Genomic DNA, 25,908 nt, shown 5'->3' with positions numbered 1-25,908 from the left:
GCCAGCGTTTGCATTGTATGAAGTGAAACAAGCAAGGCAGAGCATGAAATGTTGGAAGCCTGAGCAGAAACTAGATTATTATCCTTTGCCTGTGTACAACCTTTGTGGGACAAGGGTAATTTCACTTAAGCATAGCATTGTTGACTCAGAGTAATCTGGAGTTTGAGAGATTAAAATCTGACAGTAATGCTTGAGCAGTATTTTTCATCCCTTCTAGTCCTCCTAGTCATGGATACAGAAAGTCCGCTCCTGTCTTTCATCAAATCAAGTCTTCCTAAACTGAGAGACCCTGAGCCTTTGCTGGAGCATCTGCAAGGTTTAGGAGTTGAGGACCTGGAGGACCTGAGCTACCTGCAGGAGAGTGACCTCCTTTCTGTCCTGAGACCAGTTGAAGCCAGGAAACTTCTGTCACTGCTCAAAAAGAAAAGTATGTGTTTCAATTTGTACATAATAAACTTTCACATTAGAAAAATGTACAAAGTCAAAATATACTTATTAGGTACACCTGTTCAAATTAATGCAGTCCAATACAGCAGTTCTACTATGAATTATACTTCAAAGAATCTTCTCTACATTTTTGTTGATGTTTTCAAAAAGGTGATAACTATAAACTATACCTTGTTCATTATTGATTTCATAGTGAGTGTTAGTGGTGGTGTACTGTACTGCATTATATTGAGAAAGGAACACTTTGAAATATATCAATTGGCTACTGAGTATATAATTATGTTGGGTATTAATATACCCAGATTGAGCAATGTGATGTCTGTATGGTTTAAATATTACTACTATCTCTCCTTTATTAAGGCCAGCAAGATGTCTTGGACAGTCCTCCAAGCAACCAGAGCAACCAACAGTTCAGCAGAGCCAGCACCAGTACAAGTCCAGTAACACAGTCTGACGAGATGGCCCTTTCTGGTGAGTATATGCATTTATTGCACAGAATCATTCTTTTGGGTTAGATGGGCTGAAAAATGTTATAATCTACCAGTAACTAACTGTAATATAGTACAATCACCAGCAGTGAATTGACAGTGTGCCTATAAATCAGTATCATAAATTGGGTCTATCTTCTCTAGATTCTGATTCGGTAGCAAATCACACACAACTAATCAGGGATGAACACAGGATATTTTATTACAATGTACAGAAAAAAATGACTTTTGTATCCACCAGTAGCAATCCCCCCAACAAGAATGTGTTGTTCATTTAGTTCCCATGTATAGTCAGTCTGATGTGTATTTTCTTTGCTACTCTATGTGGTGTGTTATATTGAGATCTCGCAAGCTTGTCTGTCCCAAAGCAACAGTGTCATCTCTAGTGTGACTGCTGTGGTGTTGGAAAAGGCTGGATATTCTTGCACCTTTATCCTGGTCCTGGCTCGTAAACTGGATCACTTGTAAATGTTTTCAGACTCAATAAAAGCTCCAACCTAACAAAAGAATAAAAACACACAACAAAAACAGTCAGGTCTCCCAGCCAACAACAGTAAGGGAAAAAATGAAAATTTTCAGCCCAATGCTGATAAAGAAAACTCATGAACTCACCCATGTGACCATGCAGGTAATATTTCCACTGTTGCTGTGCTTAGTTGTTTTCTTTTCCTCCCATTTCCATTACTGCAATCAGTATCAGGACTACTAACTACATGCTGGGGTTAAAATGATATCCACTGACTATTTGTGGAAAGATATAGATGTTTGAGTTAAAATTATGCATGTTACATTATACAATGTGTAAAATTGGATAGCTTTAACTGTTGCATCAGTAAGTAAGTACAAGTTCTTTATGGGTCTGAAAAATAAAATTCGACCAGAACCATGGGTGTTGAAGCCTTGACTCAGCGCATCTCACTACCATTAAGTCTCGGTCTGAACACTGCAAAAAAAAGAGGACAAATGACAGTCATTTCTATATAGTTTTGCCTGGAACCAACATCCCGAAAGAGGAAAAAGGCTTAATGAAAACCCACCTATTATTTAATAACAGCTAATGTTCTCTGTGTTCTCTCCAGGTGGTTACAGCTCAGAAACTCCAAGTCCACGGTCAACAAGTAGTTCAAGTACAGATATCACACCTCGTCGACTGTCTGACAACAGCTGGCATTTTAAATTTCAAATTCCTTGGCAGAAGATTCCATCTGAGATCATCAGAAAGTTGGAAAGGGGAAAGCGGCCAACAAAAAGTGAGAGACTTGAAATCATACGGCTCATTGTCAGTGAAATCTTAACCATGTGCCCAACACCTGGGAAGAAACATATCAGTGAGATAGCAAGGAAGATGACAAAGGCCTACCCTGTGGCATTTACTGATGTCATTGAAGGTGAAGTTGTAGGCAGTGGATATGACTCACTCACCAAACAGATGGTCAGCAGAGTGGACAACCTCAAGAGAGGAAACACTTCACTTTCGTTAAAGAGACAAAGTATTAGCAACAGTGAAGGAGAGGATACCCCAACTCAGAAAAAAAGACTAGACACTTATGGGTGTACAAACTGGCAACCAACACAGCTGCCACCTGATGAAACCCCTGAATCTCAGAAACATGCACAAGAAGAGTTAAAGAAAATGTGGAGAGAAAGATGCTGTGACAGCAAAGCCATTGAGAATATGATGAGAGTCACTTTCTTCACTCAGAGAAAGGACATTATCAGTGGGACTGAGACTTCTGACTTGATAAAGGAATGGCCATATCTGTTTGAGACAACTGGCATGAAGACTCATTTTAAAGAGCTTACAGGTGTGGACATGGAAGACAAAAACATAGCAAATAAATGTGCCAGAGTCATTTCATTTCTTAAATCGGCTGACAAGCCAGGGAAGATGGAGACCATCTTCAGGGAAATGGAAACATCAAGCAAAAATGCTGCAGATGTGAATGTTGCTGTGTTTCTTCCACTACTCCTCAAGTACTTCAATGAAGAAGAAGAACAGATGTTCTACAAAGTGGATCAAACAACCCTGCCCTCTGAAGTGGACTGTGCTGGACTTCCAAGTACACCATGTATTGTTGTTTGCGGTATGAATATTTATCTTTCTCCACCACAATAAATTAAAACCAAAAAACAGAAAACTATTAGTACTATTACTTTGTTATTGTTGTACTGGACTCAGTTGTAAGATGATAATTTAATTGTATTTTTCTCTTGTCCTTCTCTTGTCCCTGTACACAACAGGAAACTCGACTTTGGCGGCAGAGAATTTCATGCTGTCTGTTGATCAGACCATTGTGAATGGCCACATCAGAATCTTCAGTGATGCTCTTTTGCTGATGTTTGGTTCGTACTACTGTATGAACATATCTTACCCAGCAGCCCAAGCATCAACTTTGGAGTTCTTACAGAGGTAAGACACCACTAGTCAATTCAATACATCAAAATAAGATATATAATGCACATACTGTAAAACTGAGCACTGCTCAAGTGCTGAAATGCTGAAATACTCACCTGTTGGTCACAATGTGGTACATTCTCACACCTTTAAGTTCATGATCCACCCATCAATTTATTTTATTTGGATATTATATTTATTTGGGGGAATGCTTAGAGATTTGTGGAGGTGCAGGTGCTTTACTTTCAGCCTACATGCAGAGCAGGAAAGCCTGACTGTGCATGAGCACTCATGCCAGGAATCACTCAGACCAGACAGGAGCCAGCACTGCCACTGAGGAGGCCCCACTAGGAGGTGGAGTTGGGTCGCGGAGAGAAGCAGCGTGGAGCTGCCGAGATGGACCTGTGTTGTGGATATTTCTGTGGGCTGAAGTTAGTTTACTGTTCTGCTCAGCTGTTGGATAATGTTATTAATCTCAGGAGTCTGGAGGAACTTTACTGAAGATGGTGCTGGGTCCTGTCCGGTCTGGGAGACCCGTCTCCTGCCATGAGTAGTTGCAGTCTGCAGGCAGTTGGCAGATAGATCTCCGGTCAGGCTTTCCTGCTGTGCATGTAGGCTGAAAGTAAAGCACCTGTACTTCCACAAGTCTCCAGGCATTTCCTGAATTTATCAAAAGGCCACAATAACAAAATAATAAAATCAAAAACTTCATTTTAATGTTCTGATTTTATTGTAAGAGAAAAACAACCTTATTTTCTCTTTTTCTGATTGAGTTATGAAAGATTGACCCATACACTGAGTAGGACAATGTATTATTGACCTCTTTGAATTTTTTTTAAATAAAATTTCAGGAATTTATAAAAAAAAAAAGACATTTTCTATCACAAGGGAGAGTTATCACTAAAAAATGATGTGAAAACTGCCCCCTACTGGATGAAAATGGTCCAAACTTTACCTGAGAGTTCATTTTTGTTTTTCAGGTTTTTAGACTGACTGTGTCTCTTATTTATCCTTGATTCATGCTCATGTCAAGTTACAGAAACAAGTGCTTGTTAATTCTTATTTATGAAATAATGACAAAACAAAACTCAAATGCCCAAGAAACCTTTGAGTAGCAGATCCTCCTGACCGAAGTTACGTTATTCTCCCTGAAATAGTATTTACACTACTAATACTAATACTAATACTAATAACAGTAATAATGGCTTGGATTTATATAGTGCTTTTCAATCACCCAAAGCGCTTTACAGAAACCATTATTCATTCATACACATTCTTACCAGTGGTGGTAAGCTACGTTTGTAGCCACAGCTGCTCTGGGGCAGACTGAGGGAAGCGTGGCTGCCATTTCACACCAAACCCCCTCTGACCACCTTCAAACATTCAAACACATTCATACACAATTCACATACACAGTACTCACATGTTAATCTTTTCATTACATCACTGTTCCACAGTTCCTGTATGTCCAAATACTCTTTCACAAGCAAGCTCTGTCTACACTGTTGTGTAACTTTTTTGCAAATGTATGACAACATTACATTACAGTACAGTCCACACTTACTAAAGTTTTTTTTTTTTTCATTTGACAGGTGCCTCTTCAAGATAAATCCAGACAAGGGATCAAAAGTGGAGCGGAACGCCACCAAAAAACAACTTGCCGTCAGTCCAAAGGTTCTCACACTCATCACCAAAATTGCAGACTACGAGTGGAGGGAATAAGAAGTGCTCACAAGTTATGGATACTTTGTCTAAGTCACAGACTATTGTGGATTAATGTCAAGTAAGGTTTCATGTAAGCTATTTGTTATGTAGCTTTGTTATCAATGTTCTAATGAGGTTTGACAAAGTCTGTAATCAATGTTGTGGATTTATGGTTACTTGACCAGGTTATGGATGACTTGGATAGAGTGTGTATTCATTTACAGTGAGGTTTGACTAAGTTTGTTATCAATGTTTTGAATGTATGGTCACTTGACCAGGTTATGGATGACTTGGATAGTGTGGATTAATTTACAGTGAGGTTTAATGTAGGCTTGTAATCCATGTTGTGGATGTACAGTACAGTGACTTGACCAAGTTATGAATACCTTGGATAGAAATAACACTGAATTGGTAACTCAACTTTTTTTTTTTTTAACTTTTCTTTCATTTCCAAATCAGTTGTTTCAGAGCCATATTGCTATAATACTGGTTACCTGTTACAATAAAAATACTGAAAATGGAAAATTGTAGCTGTTCTTGTTCAGCTTACTCTCATTTGAGTACAACAATTCATTTAAGCCCCTTTTCCCACTGGCCAAAAAACAGTTTAAACCATTTAAAATAAAAAATAATTCTGGTGTTATTAGGTGAGGAATTTTAAGTTGAACGTCCTTTTAAATATTCAGGAAATTAATGTAAAAGGAAAAAAATGTACACCCAACGTGGAGTTAAGTCTTTTTGGCATGTTTTGAAAGATGAATCAAATTATTGTGTTGTATTCTGTTATATTACATCTAATATAAAGTAATATACAGTTTTTTTTACATAAAACAATGCCATTAAAACCAACTAATAACAGCACATTTCTGTAAATTTAAGCATTATTATTCATATTACAATGTTAATTTACCATCTTTATGGGTAACTTAATTGTTTTAAAACGTAAAATGTTTGTAATTAAACGTTAAAAACAACGTAAAATAACATTTGATATGATCTAAAAATGGTAAATTCTTGCAATTTTAAACCCAATATCTAGTTTTTCTACAGTTTTTTGATATATTTTGAAAGATGAATCACATTATTTTTGTGTCATATACTGTTTTATTACATCAAACACAAATTATTATACAACTAATTTACATAAAATAATGTCATTAAACCAATTAAAAACAGCACATTTCTGTAAATTTAAGCATTATTATTCGTAATCCAGCATTTACTTACCATATTTTTAGGTAATTTAATTGTTTTAAAATGTGAAAATGTTTTTAAAATGAGGCAAAATCTTGTTAAAATTACAACTAAAAACTGTATTTTAATTATGGAAAAAACCTGTATTTTTATGAGAAAGTAATTTTCCGTTATTTCACAATATTTTTCTGGCGCCCCAGCTGCCGGAAAATTACCGTTTTTTTAGGATTTTTTTTTTTACAGTGCTGAATAAGGGGGTGGATAAATGAACTTAGTCCTGGCCCTTACTGTTCAAAAATAATCATTATTTGGCAATAAAGTATTTTTTTCTTCTCCCAGCTCACTAGTACTGTATTTATCAAGACAGTGACTAACATTGTCCATTTCTCATAAATGTACGAAACAGACAATAAACACAGGTCATTGCTGTTACAGTGGGATAGAAATAATTATCTAACCATTCTCCCGGATCATTTCTTGTATTTATCAATTCGCAGCATGTCAAGTTGTGCACTCTCACATCGGCGCACTGCTCCAATGTAAGAACATCCAACTCGCAGCACAATGTGCAACACAATGAACAGATCGATAGACCAGCATTCCCTCACAATGCCAACAACATCAGAGCAGTCTCATAATAATAGTCATTCTCCTCATCTCTCCCCCTCTACTCTCCCGCGGCAGCCTTCAGGCCCGGCCCAAAAAGCAACTCTCACATAAATCAAGCTAAACCCTGAGAGCTCAGCAGGCCCCAAGAGCACGCTGATCACCCCGACACTTCCCCCTCGCCGCCGGTCTCCTGGGCTGCCGCAGACCTCAGGATCCCGCACCCCGGAGCACAGACCCTGCCAGTCAGCCTCGACATGCTGAGAGGGTCCTGATTGGTGGGGGGAAGGGGGTATGTCATGGACGGATGTCACTTTGATTCAGTGCCTGCAGACTGATGTGTGAGATGCAAGCGGATGCAAGCTGTGAAATAAACAAATCAATATTTCTCAAGAGGCGCAATTCTGTACACATGCCAGCATCCCGGAGCACCGCCTCACACGCACGGGGCAAAAGGCGGTATAGCATCATTCGATCCACGGCCGCGATGCTATTTATGCTACAGCACAGCACGTTTCTATTACTACAACATTCCCACTCAGTCGTAGGCCTGTGTTTCTGTAGTGCAGTATTGGACACAGATGGTACAGCTGATGAGAATACAAAATATACACAATTTGCATAAGACGCTACGACTCCTCACAGAGGCTTAGTACCAAACTCTAAGCTTTTATAGCATGGCTGACCCCAGAACAAATGAAACCCCCCTCTCTCATCATGTATGTTACACGTTGTACCTACTGACCTAAAATACTACCATGCACTCATTATTACAGTATAAACCTGAATCTGGTCTTTGACCTTTGTTGTAGTTCTCTATCTTTTTTAATATCCTGTTTCTGTCCATCCCCGCTGCTTTGTTTCAATTGAAACAGAAATAAAAGAAAAACAATGAGAAAAAAGAAAAGAAAAGAGCATAAACCCCAAAGTTCGACAAAACAAAAGCAGCAGGGATTAGAGAGGCAAGGGGAGGGTTACTTAAGGACTTCCTGTTTCCAGGGTTGTGTGACGAATCCCAAAGTTGAATCCCCATTGCATGCAACACACACAGGATTGCTACCAAAGCGCTCTGATGAGAGCAAAATCTCCTGACAGGAAAACAAGGGGATATAGAGTGTACGCACTGATGAGAGAGTACGCTGCCTGAGCATGTAAAGAAAAAAAACATTTAAAATTCAGTGCAAACGGCACGTGAGCAGGTCACCAAAGAATGTTCTGGATTAAATGACGTCAAGACGCAGAGGGGACAAACGTATTTGTATCAAAAGTAAGCACTGGTGGACCGCCGAACAGCTTTGAAGGTAGCGATAATATCGTTTCTTGACAGGTTTACAACCATCAAACTGCAATGCTACATCAAAACCCACAAATCAGTGGGAAGCAAAAACAAGGACCAAAGGAAAATGACTTTATGACTCCTAAATTCAATCTTCAATAACCTTGGGTGATTAAAAATCAAACAATGCCCAATGATAAATCGCCAACAACCCATTAATGAAAAGCAACCGTCCAACAACTATTTTAGAAAAGGAGCTTGTGTCTTACCATGTCTCGTCGTTTTTGAACTCCAGCTCTCCGTAGGTGTCTTCAAAGTCCTCCCCTCCTCCTTTGGCGAGTCCGTCCATGGTGCGATAAGGCACAATGACCGTCCCCCTTGCTCCGGAAGTCCTCAGCACTTTCAATTCCATAATGCCGATGCTCTCGCTGATGTGCGCCGAGCTGCTTTCAAAGGTGAAGATGCCCGAATGATCGTCGTCCAGGATGGTCACGGTGGCCACGGAGGGGAAGCCCAGCATGGCCTTCGGGTACGGGAGACTGTTGGGGGACAGCACTTCGTCCTCAGTCTCCAGGACACGCAAGTTACTGAGGCGCACAAAAAAGTGCTCGTCCTCTTCAAAGATGTCGTCGTCTATGATGCCGATGCTGATTTCCTTGATCATCTCTCCTGGTTTAAAAACCACCGTGCCCTCTGTGAACTCGTAGTCAGCCCCAGCGTTGGCCGAGCCGTCCTCCGTTTTATAATCCACGTAGATCGTCTTATTGATGTCGCCGCCTTTTCTGGTGATGCTCAGAATGGCGGCGCCACAGTTCTCGAGGCACTGGTAGACAGCGGGCTCAAAGGAGATCCGAGACACGTACTCTTCCGGCTCCTCCACGTGCACCTCCTGCACGCTGGTGCTCTTCTTCGCCTGCTCCGCGACGTGCTTCTTGAGGATATTTCCGGCGCCTGTCATCATGCGTGTGGCCTGGATGCGGTAGAAGGCACGGCTCTTCTGCTGATGCGAGAGAGCGTAGTAGTTGGCCATCTCAACCAGCTGATCCAGTTCTTTCTCCGGATGTTTCTGCTTCAGATCTTTCAGGATGCGGATCATGTCGCGCCGGGACTCGTCGACCTCTTTGCTCTCTATCAGTCCGATCAAATTGCTGGCTGCACCTCCATCCATGAAGTGGGAGTTGACCATCTTGCCGTCCATCTCAATTCCCTTGGAGCGTTCGGCCTCCGTCTCGATGATGACGCCTCTGTGTTTGTCAGTGCGATACTTCTTGTGCATGAACCTGTAGAAGAGCAGTCGTCTGTCCGCCACCCAGGCGAGGATGACACATATGGGGAAGAAGGCCAGAGTGAGGAGCCCCTCCCAGACTTGGACTTCGTTGGGAGAAAAGACAGCCAGGATCATGTAGAGCCAGATGTAAGCAAAAACGCTCCAGCCTGCAGTGACAAAAAAAACTCTGAGGTGTTTGACCTTGCGTACCTCTCCTTGGGGAATGACAGACACACAGAGGCCAATGATGACAAACATATTGAAGGCTGCGCTGCCAACTATCGTGGAGGGCCCGAGCTTGCCAGATTTGAACCCATGTCCGCAAACCTCGATCACAGAGAGCATTATCTCAGGGGCGGACGAGCCTAAGGCCATGAGGGTGAGGTTGGACACCGTTTCGTTCCACACCCTGATTGTGGTTGTGGTCGTTTCCCCATTGGGCCTTTTGATGACAATCTCCCTCTCCTGGGAGGTGATGACCTCAATGGCTGCCATGAAACGGTCAGCAATGATAGACACTCCGAGAAACATGTAGATGAGGGCCACAAAGTACACAATGACCCGCGCGATCTTGTCTCCCATGGACGGATCCTCCGGGTACCATATGGGCAGGATGATCCCCGCGTAACACTTGGAGTTTCCCTCGCAGGTTGCATTGCTGGGGCTGAGCAGGGGGCTCGGAGTGGTCCGGGCCTCTGTGCAGAGGAAGGCTACAGCCACAGAGACCAGCCCCAACCAGAGGCAGGCTGACGACCCCGGCTTCACAGGCCTTGAACCCTCCATGCACCCTCCTTCGTCTCAAGGGTCCTTACCACACTGACAGTCCCTCTGGGATCCAGCACTGGGCTGTGCTTTTTCTCCACCCACCACCTAAGACACCAGACACAAACAATAGAGATTATATGGGTGTTAGTTGATATCTCTATCTTTTATGTTGTAAACATCCAGACGGGGGAAGAACAGTGATAAAATAATTGCACCACATTGCTTTGGGTCGATAAATGAATGCATCTATTGCTTGATAAATATATAAATACTTATTGTACATACTAAATGCAGTACAGTGTATTCATTTAAATCGCACGATTAATAATAGAGGCATATTAGAATGGTTATCCAACCTTAGGGGATTTCTACATTGTTTGAAATCCCAAGTTTAAGGAGTAGTAGTTGTACAGGTTTGTAAGACAGCGGGTTTCAAAGGGAGGAAAACACACACTGTCTGAAGCAAGACATTTCTTTATATGAGTGCACAAATTTAAATGATCCATCTGACTCTCAGTAAAGGTTTCTGCCTCCTCCTTTACAAAGAGCATAGTCATGAGGCCTTTAAGTTTTCTGAAGAGTCGAGAAATTCATGAGATTTTCAGGTCTGTAAACGACTATGTGAACAATGTAGATAACATTGGTTTAATAAAAATCACAGGCTGTGTGCTCATTTCCATCATAAAGTTTATTTTCAGTTAAGATGTGGATACGTGCGGCCAATAATGTGGACTTGAGCGTGATTGTCTGAAATCTCAGGGGTAATACACACAGCTCTGGACCAAACAGCTCGCTCAGCAGGCGTGCAATGTTGGCAAACTAAGCACTGTCCAAAATGTCGCATTGGCAAAAAAAAAAAAAAAAAAGCAGCAGAGAGGAGGCAGGAGACCATCAAGAGGCGAACTAAAACAAAGGGTACAGATGTCCCGTCCAAATTCATTATATACAGAGCCCTAAATGTACACTTACCACTTCCGCAAGAGAGCGCAGCATTACCACAACAATGCAGACACTGTCCGAATTCATAAAAGCTCGAGCTAAGCATCTTACGGACCTCGTCAGCTCTCATGAGATAGGACTTGACAATTCTTTTGATGCCAACAGCTGAGGCCAAAGGCAACGGGAGAGTGAAGCACACTTAACCAGCCCAAACTTTAAAGATGTAACACAGGGGATTTATTATTGAGGCTCTCTTTTTTAACAGCATCTGATTATATGGTGGTTAGGGTGTGGTTTATCTGAAACCTTTGGGCCCATGAGACGCACAATTAAAGTCATCTCTTCAGAGAGATTCTAACAGTGTGAGCTAATCGTTCCCGCCTGAGTTCACCGGAGGATTACATTTCTTATACTACCGTGACATTTGTTTCATTTTGCTTTTGTTGAGCTTTGTTTATAGTTTGAGTCACTTTTTTTTATTTTGTACCTAAAAGTGCATTCTTGTGTTCTGATTTTCTGGATAAAGGGTTGATTACCTCTGGGGCCTCCTGCACTAAAATGCGTACAGTATGTACACATGGCACTTTAAGGCACTTTGGATAAAAGCATCCATTAAATGGCAGATGTTATGCCGTGTAATACAGATTTCTTATTAACTCTTTACTTGGTAGACTTAAAACAACATAAAATAAGTCCACCTACTTGAACTGAGGCGATATTTTTGGAAATGATATCATTCAGACAGACGACCAGCCAGTTTGGATGGCTGTCAACATTTTCCAATGGAGGTGTGGATAGTCAAAAAGAGCTGGCAGATTTGAAGCACTCACATCTATTAGAAAGCAAAATATTACCCCTGAAACCTGAGCAGTGTCAACACACGTAAAACCACAAAAAAATATTCAGGCATCAATTAATCTATTCTAGAATAATGTATTTCTAATATTTTTAATTAAACGGTTCATAGGAACAAATGATTATATCACTGGTAGGCATAACCTCAGTAATATTCAGAGACATGTGTCCTTCCTGAAGCACCTTTTTATAGAGTTGATAGATGAAATGTCAAAAAGAGAAGCTACCTCAGTTCGAAATTAAATTCCTCAGATGTAAAATTAAAAATTAAAAAAAAAGGATGTTGATTGCAGAGGAGCACGCTGATCTGGAGGCAGCAGAGGCAGAGACAAGGAACTTAAGATTTAACTGAATCAGCAGAGCCATTTATATGGACAGGAGCCAGCTATGCAATCCCCTGTGAGAACTGACAGCGCTGAGCACAAACAAAAACAACAGGGAAATAATTGAGTGACAAAGTTACTTAATGAGAAGAAAGGCTTTGCACTTGTTTAGACTGAAAGTTGAACACAACAACCCACCTACAAGACTATATTTCTTTTAACTGTACATTGTTCAAAATCAGTTAAAAACACTGCAAAATCTGAAAAGATGAAAAACTGGCAGCCGGGATGAATAAAGCACTGGGCACTGGGAGGCTGAGGGAAATGTTTTCCTGTTTTAGAATCAGAGCAGCAGTGCTGCTGACCAGCTAGCTTCTCCCTGTCTTTTTTATTGCATGGTGGCTAGCCAGGGTGGATGAGCAGAAACTGCAATGAGGCAGAAATAGACGCAGCATCCAGGATTTAAAGGCAAGGGAGGGCCTATCAGTATGTTACAACCTGGGGACGGGAATGATTAAATGACTGGTCATTTAATTGTTTGGTGATATACTAGTGAAGGGGTAACCTGGAACTAAAGTGTCAAATCAACATCAACTCATATTTTAGACTGACTGAAATTACTTCAGCCCAACATTGTAACCTTGCTCAACCTTTCTATTTTTAGACTATAGTCAAATGAAAAGCAACATGATGCAGGATTACTGCATAAAACCTGTGATTTTCAGTCAATACTTTGTCCGGTGTCTCTGCTGCACTGATGAATGTAAATCCAATATTACCTCTTTTTTTTCTTAGGTCTGTTAAGGTCCTCAGCAAATCCTGAGGGAAATATCTGGCTCACTAGCTGTTAAATGCTGCATCATATTTACCAGAAGGCTAGCTAACTTTGCAAACTACAGTCCCAGCTTCACATTGCAGACAAGCAGTCAGTCTTCAGAGATTAAAACAGCTTCAAATATAAAACAGCTGCCTGTTACAGTCAAAGACGATACTATGGGAACAGTGGGTGCATGCGCGCCAAATCAAAAAATGAGCTCAAAGAAGCTACAAAGCTCAGCCTAGCAACTTCAGAGTCTGTGGGTTCAGCACTATCTTTTTCAGATACTCCTTAGATTGATTAATATAAAAAAATATTGATTTTTGTGCAGTTGCACTTTAAATGAGCCTGAAACTCCCTCTCCCTTCAACACTTCACTGTGATTTCCTGCAGCTTTAAAGCAGACAGAGGGAGACTCCTGTGTCCTCATGCGTGAATGTGTGTTATCAGAGTATGGAAGGAGGACAGTGATGAAAAAGAGTGGAATGTGCTCAGCCGGCCGACCCTGGATAAACAGAGGTAAAACAAAATGGCAAACAAACCAAATACCCATGAATCCAAGAGCAAACTACCGGAGTGAAACAGAGAATTTTAAGGATATAAGGTCATACAGTAACACTTGACAGAGGGAGTCGATGGTCGGTAATACCTCCTCCCTGGTTTACACGTTTCACAGGATGAATAAAATCATGCTCAGGGAGATTATTTTGAAACTAAACTACAGTTCTTCCAAAATACAAATTATATGATAAATACACCTCACCTTGCATTGCCAAGGTGTTTTGTTTTGGTACCTTGTTGCATGATGTGTTGGAAGGTGATCACTGACCAGAAGCATAAACAGTCACTTTATTGTAAACTGGATTGTCTATCATTTCAGTTTCCCCTTGTTGCAACCCTACTGATAGTAGCCTACTACTGCTACTTTTACTTCTATATCATTACATATCATCACTACTTCTGCTAATCCTCTCATAAAACCTACCATGGCCTGAAAACACAGCATTAAAGGGATAATACAGCAATTTAGTATTACTGTGCATAGCACTTCCATATGTTCCGTGACAACCTTGTCCCTGAAAAATTGCATTTCCTGTATAACCTTTTACTGATCTGCAACAGCAAGAAAACATAATGCTGTGCTGATAATGGCTTTTTTCCCCCTAAATACTGTGATATTGGTTTAAAACTCTCCACACTGCATGAAAAACCATCTGTTTGCTGTGTTGACATTTAGGTGAAATCACTACCTCTGCCTTAACCTTAACCAAAGAGCTTATGTTAACACTGAGTAGACAAGGCATTGTTCACCAGTACTTCTGTACTACTTCCTTTGTTAAAAAAAAAACACTAATGTGAATACAGCAATCTGGGCAGACTTTAATTTCTGTTGACAAACTTAAAATGTAACATTTCTCTTTAGTTATCAACTGAATGCTGCCTCATACGGCCCTGACCCAAACAAACTCATCTTTCCTGCTTTTCCACTGGTATTTACTGCCTCCAGGAAATAGCCATAACCTTATTTCCAAGTTCAGCCATAACTTTCTCCCATGCACCTACACCCAGCTTGTATGTTGCAGATCCCACTGTTATGAGAGCATTAGCACCATCAACAGTGTTTAAACTGAACTGAGTACTACTGTATGGGAAAGTTAAGCTTTAAGTAGTCCAAGTGCTCATCTGATGTAGTTTCCATATAAACTCATCTTATGCAGACTTGCTCCCTTTGCCTGCCATCCTGTACCTGTGGACCTGCAGCCCTGATACAGAAGGACCAGATTCATTCATGGACCAGAGTCAAACAGTTGAGTCCTTTGCCTGTGAGCTTGACATCCTGTGGATATTACTCCTGAACTTTGGAGAGACTCAGTTTGGTTGAGTGAACCAACCTTTAGTGCCTCTTAGTATTAATAATTAATATCATACAAGTTTTGTTTATTTGTGGTAAGAGCATCCACATAACATGAACACAGTATGATCACAGTTAAGTTAATTAAAAATTGTTCCTTTTTATTTAACCTGTTTCCTTTATCTAACTGGCATTTTAATACTGTAAGTTGGCAGGATAATATTACCGTATATTGGTTAATTGCCAAGGGATACTAGCATTACCCACTATTATGGCTAGAAAGGTCAACACTTGAAACTTAAAATAACTGATATATGTAGTCCAGACCCAGGATACTGTATAGAGGGGGTGGGAAATCACCCCGACATCCTGGCTCTAGCTCTAAAACATACAGTATCTTAAATGTGGAGCTGTGTTTTTAAAGGCTTCTGTGACCCAGACTCATTGAACAGCCCGGCAGCGGTGCCGAGATATTCCCCTCTAAATTTTATGAGTGAGATTCGGCCTTCTAACCAGTCAGGAGAGGTCGTAGTCAGAGGTGGGGGCTCAGGGCTGTCAATCAATACATGAACATGCTTCAATACTCCTCTTGCACCAAGGCTTCAGGCCACTGGAAGACATCGCTATGGCTGCCCTAACAGACTAGCAAGCTCCAAATTCCTACATTTACTGAGACAGTGAACGTATTGAGGATGCAGGTAATGGGCTGGTCAGAGCAAAACCGAGCAAAGAGAGGGAGGGGGTTGAGAGGAGAGTATGATGTCCACGACTTGAATTTTGTAGCTTTAATTACTAAGAGACATCACTGTCCATCAAAAAAGCGGACCTGTGATAAAACATGGTCATCTTCAAAGCAGAACCAGACATTATATCCAGGCTTAAAATTCCCATTTACACCTGGTATCAATGTATCTGAATACATTATGTGGATAATGGCAGCTGCTCCACAGGCATTTGGATTTATGCCTGGTGCTCTCGTTATCTTGACTCTGACAGCTCTGATCAGATCCCAATATGTAAATTAGTTAGACAGGGTTGCTGAAGTTGTCGACAAACATAGCATGTCCTAGTTTGAGGAAAGTGATGCCATGGAAGGGCATCATTCATTTTTTAAGTCATTTTTTTTCTGAGGAAAGCCTTTGCAGCTACTGCCAGTATTTGAAGTTGATGCCGGGCGACTTGAGATGGGAGGAGGAGGGGCGGAGTAAAATGACCTTTTAATTTAGTGGTGGGTGTTAGTTTTTTCTCAAGAATATAGTTAAACTATACAAAGTGCATTTACACCTCAGATTTAGGAGCACAATATGAACCAGAGCAGCCATAGATGTGATCCAGCTGCACTCTGATACAGATTACATGTTAATGAGGAGGTGTTCATGTCCTCTAAAGCTGCACATACAGATCTACAGAGTTGCACCTCCTAGGTAACTTGTAACAATGCTGTGCTGTGACCCATTACTGAATAAAAGACAATTAGAGTCTCTTTAATTTAACTTCTCATCTTCACTCCCAACAAACTTCATTGCCTTTAGGAGCATGTAGAAGATAACAGAAGCAGACAGTCGCTGTTCTTGCAGTTCCCATTCAAATCTCCATTGACCCCACAGCCCCAATGTGTGGTTAAATTTTTGATGAGGTGCTCATCAGCTGCTGCGTAACCTTGGAACCTCTGCACACACAGACCCCGAAGGTGTGGCAGCCCCTTTAACACCGAGATACAAAACCAGCCTATACGTGAACTTTAAAATTCCCATCATGCAAATCTGCAGTGTCTTTCACTGGACTGGTAAATGCTCTGCCTGATGACATCACCATATATATAAACATATACAACTCTGATGACATCATTAGGGTTTCAGGTTTTTGACTTTCAAAAGTTCGACAGCCACAAAAGACTTTGCTCGATCTTTTAACAAAATTGCACTGCAAGATAACTGCTGACAATATAGCTAATAGGAACTGATTGGCTGATTGACTGATTGATTGATTGATTACCTGACTTATTGATCCATCACTCATTTGAGAGACACAAACGTATAATCTCAGGCTATAATGTAAACCTCATTAAAATGATTACATTAAAGCACTCGGACAGGCTGCTCAGGTGTATGACCTCACAAGGATTTCATATTGATTTTCTATCTTAATATTGACTTTCTATCTGCACACAGATTGCACTGAGTGCCGTTTGGCGATGGAGAGTGAACGACCCCATTTCTCTAAGTGTACCACCATTAGAATCGCGACCCTGAAATTAGGAGCTACACAAAACAATTTGCATACTAATTGCTGTTTTAAGGATCGTATGTTGCATTGAGGATGTGGAGACGGACTAATCACGACTGTTCAGAGGCAGATACCAAAAAGTATTAAAATCAAGTGAAAAGGAAGTTGTACAGGTCGCTTACAGCCATATTGTAATTGACATATCTAAATTACTGGTGAGATTCAGCTTTGACATATTCCAATTAAATCTGACTCCGACCTCTTAAACCACAAATAGTTGAGGGTGAACCCACTTAAACTCAATTCACACAACTTCTAACCACTTAATCCTTCAGAATATATAAAGAAGTGAAACTCATGAAATTGACTAAATCGAGCAACACAAATATTTGATCTAATACTGCTATATTTTCAAGAAAATGACATGAAAAGAGGATCTCTAGGAAAATGTTACGAGATGGGAAATCAGAGGTAGCGTCTATGGCAAAAACCCCAACACCTACAGTAATTACCACAATGTTAATTAATAGTCTATCCTGTAGCTATTTCCCAGCTAATAAAACGGTGAAAATCTATTCATAAAGGGGTTTGCTGATGATACCTGTTCAAATATTCTTATAACGAAACATGACAAAACTTAAAACATACAAATTTAATTTCATTCCTGTCAGGCTGAAGCAGCGTGCAGACCACCATCAGACGGCATAAATACTCTCCATTTAAATCCAAACTGATTCCTATAGGGTTACAAGTTCATTATAGGCACTTTTTATACTACAAGAGGGGATTCCATAACCTTTAGAAAATCCAAGAATTTATAATGTGTTAGGAAAAAAGATCAATGTGTTTCAAGCTTTACAGGCTTTTATGATGAGGTAGGAACCTCTGGAACAATTGGCAGATTAATCACTAAATCAATCTATGGAAAAGATGTGATAATATTTGTTGTTTTAAGTTGTGGTTCCAGCATCAAAAATGTAAATATTCCCAATTGTATCCTATGATTTTAAACTGAACATTTGCTTTTTGACTCTGTGTCAGGTTTGGCTTTGGGAATTGTGATTGGCATTCCTGATTATTTCATACATCAATCAATGGAATATTCTCTATTTAAAAAAAAATCCATAGACATGCAGCCCATTGCAGCCATAATCGACACAAAGACTTTAGTAAGAGAGGCAGATATTCCTGACTTCAGTGGCCACCACCACCGTGCACACCCTCCTGCATGTCCTGCCTGGTGCGGACAGCGTTGTGACTGAGACAGTTGTTGAGAGCAGAGAAGCGGCTGCTCACAGATCTCCTTCCCTTCCCCTATTTTGGGAAGGGGCTCTTGTTTAAGGAGGTTATATGAGATGCGCGTAAACATGGACTCAGCAGACGCACAGAGAGCCTCAGCTGTTCCTGATTAATCATCGTAAAGCCGCTCACTTCGCTCACTAAAGCGATGCCAGTGCTACCTGAGGGGGGAATCCCTGCCGGAGCACCCATCTATAGGCCCGCACTCTTAACTTATAGGGGTGCGTATGGGCCTGCGCGACGCGTGTGCACGCTTTTATTTGGTCTTTGCCCGAAAGTATCAGGCCCTTTACTGTACATACATGCCTGGCATCACTTGTCTCCAGAAGAACGAGCTGTAAACAGAGACAACCGGCCGAGCAGGGGAAACCACGATACACGCAGATATGAGATGAAGATTCACGTCGTAGATATATATAAATATATATATAACTGGAAATCCAGGTGCTCAGCCAATCAGCAGCAGGACGGGCTCGGTGGTGCCGTAACAACCGGTATCCGTTCCTTGCGCTGACAGACGCCAATTATTTTAAATGGCACACCCATTAGACGGCATCACGAATCCACTCCAGCCCGTTGCAATGGATCATATGTGCACAATGATAAGGGGCAACGGGAGCAAGAAAGACGGGTAACAGGCTGAGCAGGAGCAGGATGAGGCTCCCCGGAGTGACGGACCTCATCCAGCTCTCATCACTTCAGACCACATCGCCTGTATTCGCAGCTACGCGGATCTTGAAATCCATCTAATGTGCCTGATGTGATCTGTCACATATTTAATTAGAGAGCCAGCCTGCCTGTATCGGTCCCATGCCTGTATACGCCAGGTTGCATCACTCATTAACACACAGATGATTGAATATCAGTGAGTTTGCATCATGCATTGCTCAGTATAACCCACCTGGATTTGTATTCCGGGGAGTTTATGTAGTGACTGCGAAATAGCTCCTGTCCGCCTCCTTTATTATTATTGTTGTGCCGCTCAGATCAGCCTGTCAACAGTCTCGGAATAAGCTCGCCGTGTTGGATCTCTGGACTCAAACGTGCTCCTCGGACCAAATTCCCCCGGTGAAGCCGCTGCTGTGTCGTCCTCCTCATGCACGGAGAGGCAGGTCTCCCCCCCTCTCTCTCTCCAAGCCTGCTCGGTATTGGCGATTGGATCAAACCGGCCAGAGGTGATCGCTCTTCGTCCTCTGCTGCCTTGGCGCCCTCCTCCCCAGATCCTCCCTGTCTGACGGACTGACCGGGTCGCAAAGCTGTCAATGACGAGGGAGGAGGAGGAAGAGGGGGAGTGTGAGGGAGAGAGGGAGGGGGTCTGTATTTTAAGGTTGCACCCTTGGTAGGGGAATGGATCCTCTGAGCCCGTCCGCACGGCTCTCCCTCCTCCTGCAAGCCGTGAATCAGCGCTCTCCTCCTCCTCCTCTCTCCGCCGCGATAGCGCAGGAAATCTGTGATGTCGCTCTCGTAGGTGAAGGCAGCCAGGCGCTGCTGTAGAGCTCCCGTGTGCCGGACGGGCTCTCCTCCACAGAAATGGCTCTCCGATATTAATAATAAACACTGTCGTGCATTAGAAACGCGCTCAGCTTTTTTCTTTGTAAGTTACCACGGCTGTCAGCTGGACTTTGCGCACCACAGGAGCAGCCACGATCCGTCTCCTCCGCGCTGCTGCTGCCTGCATCGGCTCCTGAAGCTTCAGTAAAAACCTGCTGGAGAGGAGCTTTTTACCTCTGAATCGTCATCCCCGGCTAATTAATATCGATATAAGGCCTCTTCTCGCGCGGTGGAGGTGTGAAATGGTTGCGCCCTACAGCCCTCTGCCCCCCATTTGTAAAAGTCACACAGGCTCGGTTAGGCGCGCAACTACGTCACCATCAGCTGAGAGAAGAAACCTGCAACACAAAGCATGAATATCATCCAGGCCCACAGCCCACCATGACAACAGTGCACAGAGGGAGGGAGGGTTGTAATTAAGGAATCACTTAGTGTTTTATCTCCAAACTCTACATGTCTGCTCCTTCAGACTTTTACTGTCAGAGCCCCTCTCTCAGGACAAACCCTGGGAGTAACAAGAAGTTTAGTAACTATTATAATGTAATTTTTATATCCCTTTTTAAATATTATTGTTAAAACCATGCACATATATGCACACAAACAAGATGGATTTGGAGAAACGATCTTAAAGTAGCTAACAAAGAAAATGAAGGTGACAACACATTTATGAATCAGTCTTACATTTTTTTTTGTTAGTTTGTAAATTTTTTACAAATGCCATGGGTTTGTTGTAAGCTCTGCTCCTCACCACATGTTATACAGCAAAAATGAATGCATCCAAGTTACTTCTGTAATCATGAAGTTAAGTATCCATTAAGCTGTGGTGCAAAAAAGACAAAAAGCATAAACGGCTATAGGCAAGAAAATGGGCTTTGCAGATGAACAGTTAAAGCAGAAGTAAGCAGAATTTTTGTGTTAATATAAGTCTTAAATAGTTATATCTTCCGACAGCAATCACTTATATAGAGTGTTTGGTCCGAAACACGGGTCTGTCAGTCACTCTGCTCTGCTGTAAGCCGAGGAGAAAACTTTCCTTGTATCCTACAACCTTTATCCAATGAGGAGAGAGAACGGCATAAAGGGGCGATCCTCTCTGTGTGTGCAGCCAAGGGATGCGCGTGAATGTGGTGACGTAGGGACGAGGACCAATAGATCCATGACGAGGGCGGGGACTGCTACCTCCATCGGGTGACAAGAAGTTAGCCAAAACGACCGGATCGCTTACTTCTGCTTTAAAAAGACAGTCACCCAATATAGGCCTCAACTGAAAGTTTATGTCTCTTAAAAGTAATTCTATGCTCCTCTGATTTGCCACTATGATTGTTAAGTATCTTCTGTAACTTTCAATCAAACAATATTCACGGTTGCTCTGATCCAGGCCAGGGTCCCCTGACTTTCTGACCCCTGGTCTAGGCCCATGTGGCATCTATCCATCTATCCATGCACTAGTCAAGTGAATCATCATAGAGCTTTTAAAGCAGCCAACTATTCCACGGTCAAAAGATGCAACTCTGAAGGACTGAAAACAAGTAGTCCGCTGTTTTCAACATTGCCAGACAACCCAACAGTGACAATAGGACTCCAGGGCGACCCAGAAAAAAAGATGCACAAAACTCAAAAATTAAAATATTGAAAGTTTTTTCAGCGTGATGCAATACTTTACAATGTCAACCACAAATATCCAGCACAGTGACTCCCAGAGTTCAGAAGCATCCTCACCATCCCGTTTGTCTCTTTGTGCCCCCTCTTGCAGTTGTATTGCACAACCCAGTGATCTTCCATCCCCTGTTAGATGCATTAGTAGCCAGTAGATAATGAGCTTCACTGGGCACACAGTCCTTGATGCAGCGCAATCACCCATAACCACTGCTGACAAGACAGACGAAGCCCCAGAGACAGGAGCAAAGAAGGAGGATGTTGACACTACCACCACCTCTAATTACAGCAAAACAGCATCACACAGACCTGAAGCACAGTGGAAAAAAAGATCCTAAAAGTCCCAGGGCAAACCAAACTGTGTGTAAAATTAATACAAGTATTAAAAAGTCTTTAAAATTAATTAGCAATTAATCTATAATGAATTATAATTAATCCACCCAGAAACAACATGGAGAGACTTGGCGCAGTCTTCTTATTGCAGTAAGCAGAGTCTCTTCTCTTTTGGGATGGAGCCTATATGCAAAGCAGGGAAAAAATCAATTGGGTCCGATTTTAATTACATAGTCCGGCACTGTGGCACAGAATCTTATTAGCCTGTTCAGATTTCCATGCTTGTTAAATTCAAATATGAAATTCAAAAACAATCACTTCCCCAAATGGACCAAGGGGACGAGACAGGCCAATCTGGTCAGACAGCCCCGACATCACCACATGCATCCGCCATCCTCCGGTCCTCTCCATGTAATGTTGTAATTAGTATGGAGAATACGGTTGGATGTTTTAATGAAGTTTTCTTATCTGCAGGGGGAAGGGTGGAGGCACAGAATACAGTGGACGGATTGATGTGCAGGCTCGCTTCAAGTGTACCTGCAGCCAGCATGCGTCCCATGATTGGAATTCAATGCCCGCTCTTGCCTCTCCCATCAAACTCCTGCATGCGTTCAGTGATGATTAATGGATTATACTTGTAATCAACACACCAGGCTTGCTTGTGCTTCCCACTGAGTGGAGCGGCACTCGCAAGGGCAGGAGGGGCTTGATGGCCGTAGCCCTGAAAACTGACTGGTTGCATTGATTCGGTGAGAGTAAAGCGACTTCACCTGTCCTCTCCCTTCCTGTTTGTCCCTCAGTATGCCTGACGGCGGCCCAGGGGCCTGGATCAGTTTCATTAAAACGTCTGGCATGCAGCAGCAGAAGCAGAAAATCTGGAGCAGGGAACGATACAGCATAGCACAAGAGAATAGTGCTGCACTTGCACTTTGTGATTCGTATTTTCTCCCTCTGCCTGTGCTGCGTTAGGCACTCTGCACATGCTGATCATTTGTAGGCGCGAGTTGCAACAACTTTAGTGGGGGGAGAAAAAAAAAAAAAAAAAGTCAGCGCCTGGATGGTGGAAGAAAAACGAGGGAGGGTGGGGGAGGTCATCAGGGGAGTGAACAGTGACATCACCTCCAGGCGACGTCCACTTACGGCAGGAAGTAATGAATAGTGAAGTTGTGAAATGAGAAAGGTAAAGAGTCACCTCACATCAGCATCTAAAGACCCCGAGTCTGGAGGGCGACTTTCTGTCACCAGTGAGAGTGTGTGTTTGTGTGGAGGGTGGTGTGACAGTGGGGGGTGTGATGATGGGGGCTAAGCACCAAGACACCTGAGGAGTCAGGAGAAACAATACACGGGGTGGAGGGATGCAACAGTGAACTTAAATGCATGTTGTAATTTCATCCAAAGTATAACTCTGTGTCTGTGTCTACTAACAACACCTTATCACTTCTACAAGAAGTAGAAGTTCAGTAAAAACAGGGATTTCTCTCCTCAGGTTGGTTCATTTGTAATGATTTGAGGCCTTGAGGCTGGCTATTCACACTGATTTAGTGCAAAATATGTCATCCCCAACAACCAGGGTGTGTTGCAAATTATAATTTTTTACAAATAATCCTACAGTGTTGTGTCAGTACGATTATTTTACAGCTCCCCATCATTTTGGAGCTTCCTCAGTAGGGACGTGTTTGATATCATAAAGTATCAAACACTCCAGGCTGCCTCCTCTGGAAATACCTGCAACAGCCAATGATAGTGAGCAGACCAGGGAGTGTCACCATCCAGATGTTGCATATTACTTTTACAGCTCACAAACAGGGCAGCTAACCAAGCTACATGGGTAAATACAAAAAGAAGACCAGCTAGAGGAATTACTGTATATCATTACCTAACATAATCGGACGAATGTGGAAAAGACACCGACGGAAATTGCAGCAGCATATTCATTTCTATTCTGAAGTCACATTTGATCACATGAGATCTCACCACTGTGATATTGTTACTAAAAACAGCAGGTGTGTGGTCAGCTAATCTCTAATGTGTGCATTCACTGGGATTATAATGTTAAAATGGTTGAAGCTATCCTTATTTTCAAAATCTAGTGTGTAGCTAGTCTGACAGATAAAGCTATAAAATGTAAAAAAAAAAAAAAATTAAAGGAGACATATTATGCCCCGTCTCCACAAATAAAATAGTTCTAAGGTGTCTCAAAGACATGTCTGTGACATGCTTCAGTCAAAATACCCCAAGGATCAAACATCACAGCTCTTTTTTCATCCGTTTAAAACAGCCCTGTTCAGAACGGCTGGTTTCAGTGCCTGTCCCTTTAAATGCAAATGAACCACTGCTTGCCCCGCCCCTTCTACTGGTAGCAGGTAGGTGTGGGATTATGCAAATACGAAAACTAAATACATCATTGGAAGACAATTGACCCTTCGCGTAAGCCCCCTTGGTTACTGTTGCTATGGCGGGCAAGCTTTCACTCCCAGCCATGCTCCTGGCAGTATTTGGTATCGATTTCAAAGGAAATATCAGCAAATTTCTGGATAAACTGTTCTGAGATAATAGAGAGAAGAAGTCACAAAGATCATTCATAGTTTTCAGTGACGTGTGACTCGCGCAGGAGGATAAAACATCTGTTCAACGACACGACTGGACAATGTACAGAGCAGCAGTAAGGACCGGTAATTTGACCGTCTATCAACCCACGAAGACTTAGGTCATCTCACTGGTCATGAAACGTTGTCAAACTGCAAGTTTTTGGGCGATTGTGAACCACATACAGCTTTCGCTGCAGTTTTTTTTCTCCCACCGCTGTATCAGTCAGTGAAAGCAGTCCCTGCCTGGAGGATCCCTCGCCTAAAAGCCCAGGTAAACGCGGTAAAAGTACTGCTGTCATTTCGGAGGTGAACATATGGTTATCCCCATATTTACACTTACTCAAGTCGAAAAATAAGTCCGCTCTATATTGCTGCTGCTGCCGCCGCCCCCACCACCGTAGTAAGAGCAGCAGCAACAACATCCTTCTCTACAAACAAATGTTTTTCGTCCTAGTCTCAAAATGTGTCCACAAAAGCAAACGTAATGACTCACTGCGGAAAGCTTGCCAGGCCTATAGTTACGGTTGCTAACGTAGGATTGGACAATAGCCGTTTGTGGGAGGAGTTGGCGAAGGGTCAATTGAGGGAACAGCTCGTAAAACTACATGGATTTCAACCTAGGGAGCCTGAAAATTACAGATCATTTTGTCAATTCTCATATTTTGGGGGCCAGAAGGCAAGACAAACACCCAAATATATGTTAAAGAGCCTTCAAAAAGTGATGTTTCCATAATATGTCCCCTTTAAAGTTTGAAAAATAAACATGATTTCAGGCAAAACATTTAGCATTTTCTTGTTTCTTCGTGCCTCGCTGGCCCAGAAAGTGGCACAGCACAATTCATTCACGCATCCTGGTGATACGCCTGAAATGGTGCTGGGAGCAGTATTGTCCATCTGTGTTCTGACGACTTACTGGAAAAAGAGTTAATTATCCCTTCTTGGTTCCCATTTGTGCCGTTGACTCCTGTGCCATAACTACTGCCAACTTTGCTGCACATCTTTGTGGAGCAGGCTTATATATAAACTGGTGCGACACAGCTGATGTGATAGAAAGAGGATCCAGAATTTTTTGACTCCCCACTCCTCTGTTCCCTTCATCAGCTTAGCTCTGCCAAGACACTGTGCAGCAGCCTGTGGCACAGATTCACATGTCAGAGTTCACCCAAGTGAAACTACATGAAAGATCTACTATCATCTTCATTTTAAAGGGTCAGTGACCAAAATGCTTGACAGCCACTGCGTCACAGCATCACTGTCATCCCATTTTCATAGGTGGGTAATGCATGCACATCATTACATTAAGAGGAAGAGCTGGTTATTCTTCATA

General features: G+C 42.2%; 2 protein-coding genes across 2 annotated transcripts in view; one reads left to right on the top strand and one right to left on the bottom strand.

Annotated features, from left to right (window-relative positions):
* slc8a3 (solute carrier family 8 member 3) overlaps positions 1 to 19,694 on the bottom strand; it is a 122,681-nt gene extending 102,987 nt beyond the window's left edge. Inside the window, exons 1-2 of the mRNA XM_083997782.1 lie at positions 19,355 to 19,694; positions 8,380 to 10,247 (exon numbers count right to left, since the gene is read on the bottom strand). Coding sequence (XP_083853908.1) covers positions 8,380 to 10,160 — 1,781 coding nt within the window. The 5' untranslated portion in view covers positions 10,161 to 10,247; positions 19,355 to 19,694. The remainder of the gene's footprint in view (positions 1 to 8,379; positions 10,248 to 19,354) is intronic.
* LOC311005395 (uncharacterized protein) lies at positions 2,297 to 5,060 on the top strand. The gene is made up of 3 exons (XM_083997789.1): positions 2,297 to 3,019; positions 3,177 to 3,345; positions 4,923 to 5,060. Exons 1-3 carry the CDS (start codon positions 2,365 to 2,367, stop codon positions 5,050 to 5,052), a joined length of 954 nt encoding a protein of 317 aa, XP_083853915.1. The 5' UTR covers positions 2,297 to 2,364; the 3' UTR covers positions 5,053 to 5,060.
* Positions 19,695 to 25,908: the final 6,214 nt, after the last annotated feature.

Source organism: Trachurus trachurus, assembly GCF_905171665.1.
Source record: "Trachurus trachurus genome assembly, chromosome: 22".
Lineage (NCBI taxonomy): Eukaryota > Metazoa > Chordata > Actinopteri > Carangiformes > Carangidae > Trachurus > Trachurus trachurus.
Note: the sequence above shows the minus strand (reverse complement) of the source record. Positions and strands in the feature narration are given on the sequence as shown.

Excerpts from the sequence above, each read along its gene's own strand:
- LOC311005395 (XM_083997789.1), top strand. The coding sequence starts at position 2,365 with ATGGTCAGCAGAGTGGACAACCTCAAGAGAGGAAACACTTCACTTTCG. Across the intron at positions 3,020-3,176 it reads ACCATGTATTGTTGTTTGCG|GAAACTCGACTTTGGCGGCA; the intron begins GTATGAATATTT and ends TGTACACAACAG. Across the intron at positions 3,346-4,922 it reads ACTTTGGAGTTCTTACAGAG|GTGCCTCTTCAAGATAAATC; the intron begins GTAAGACACCAC and ends TTCATTTGACAG.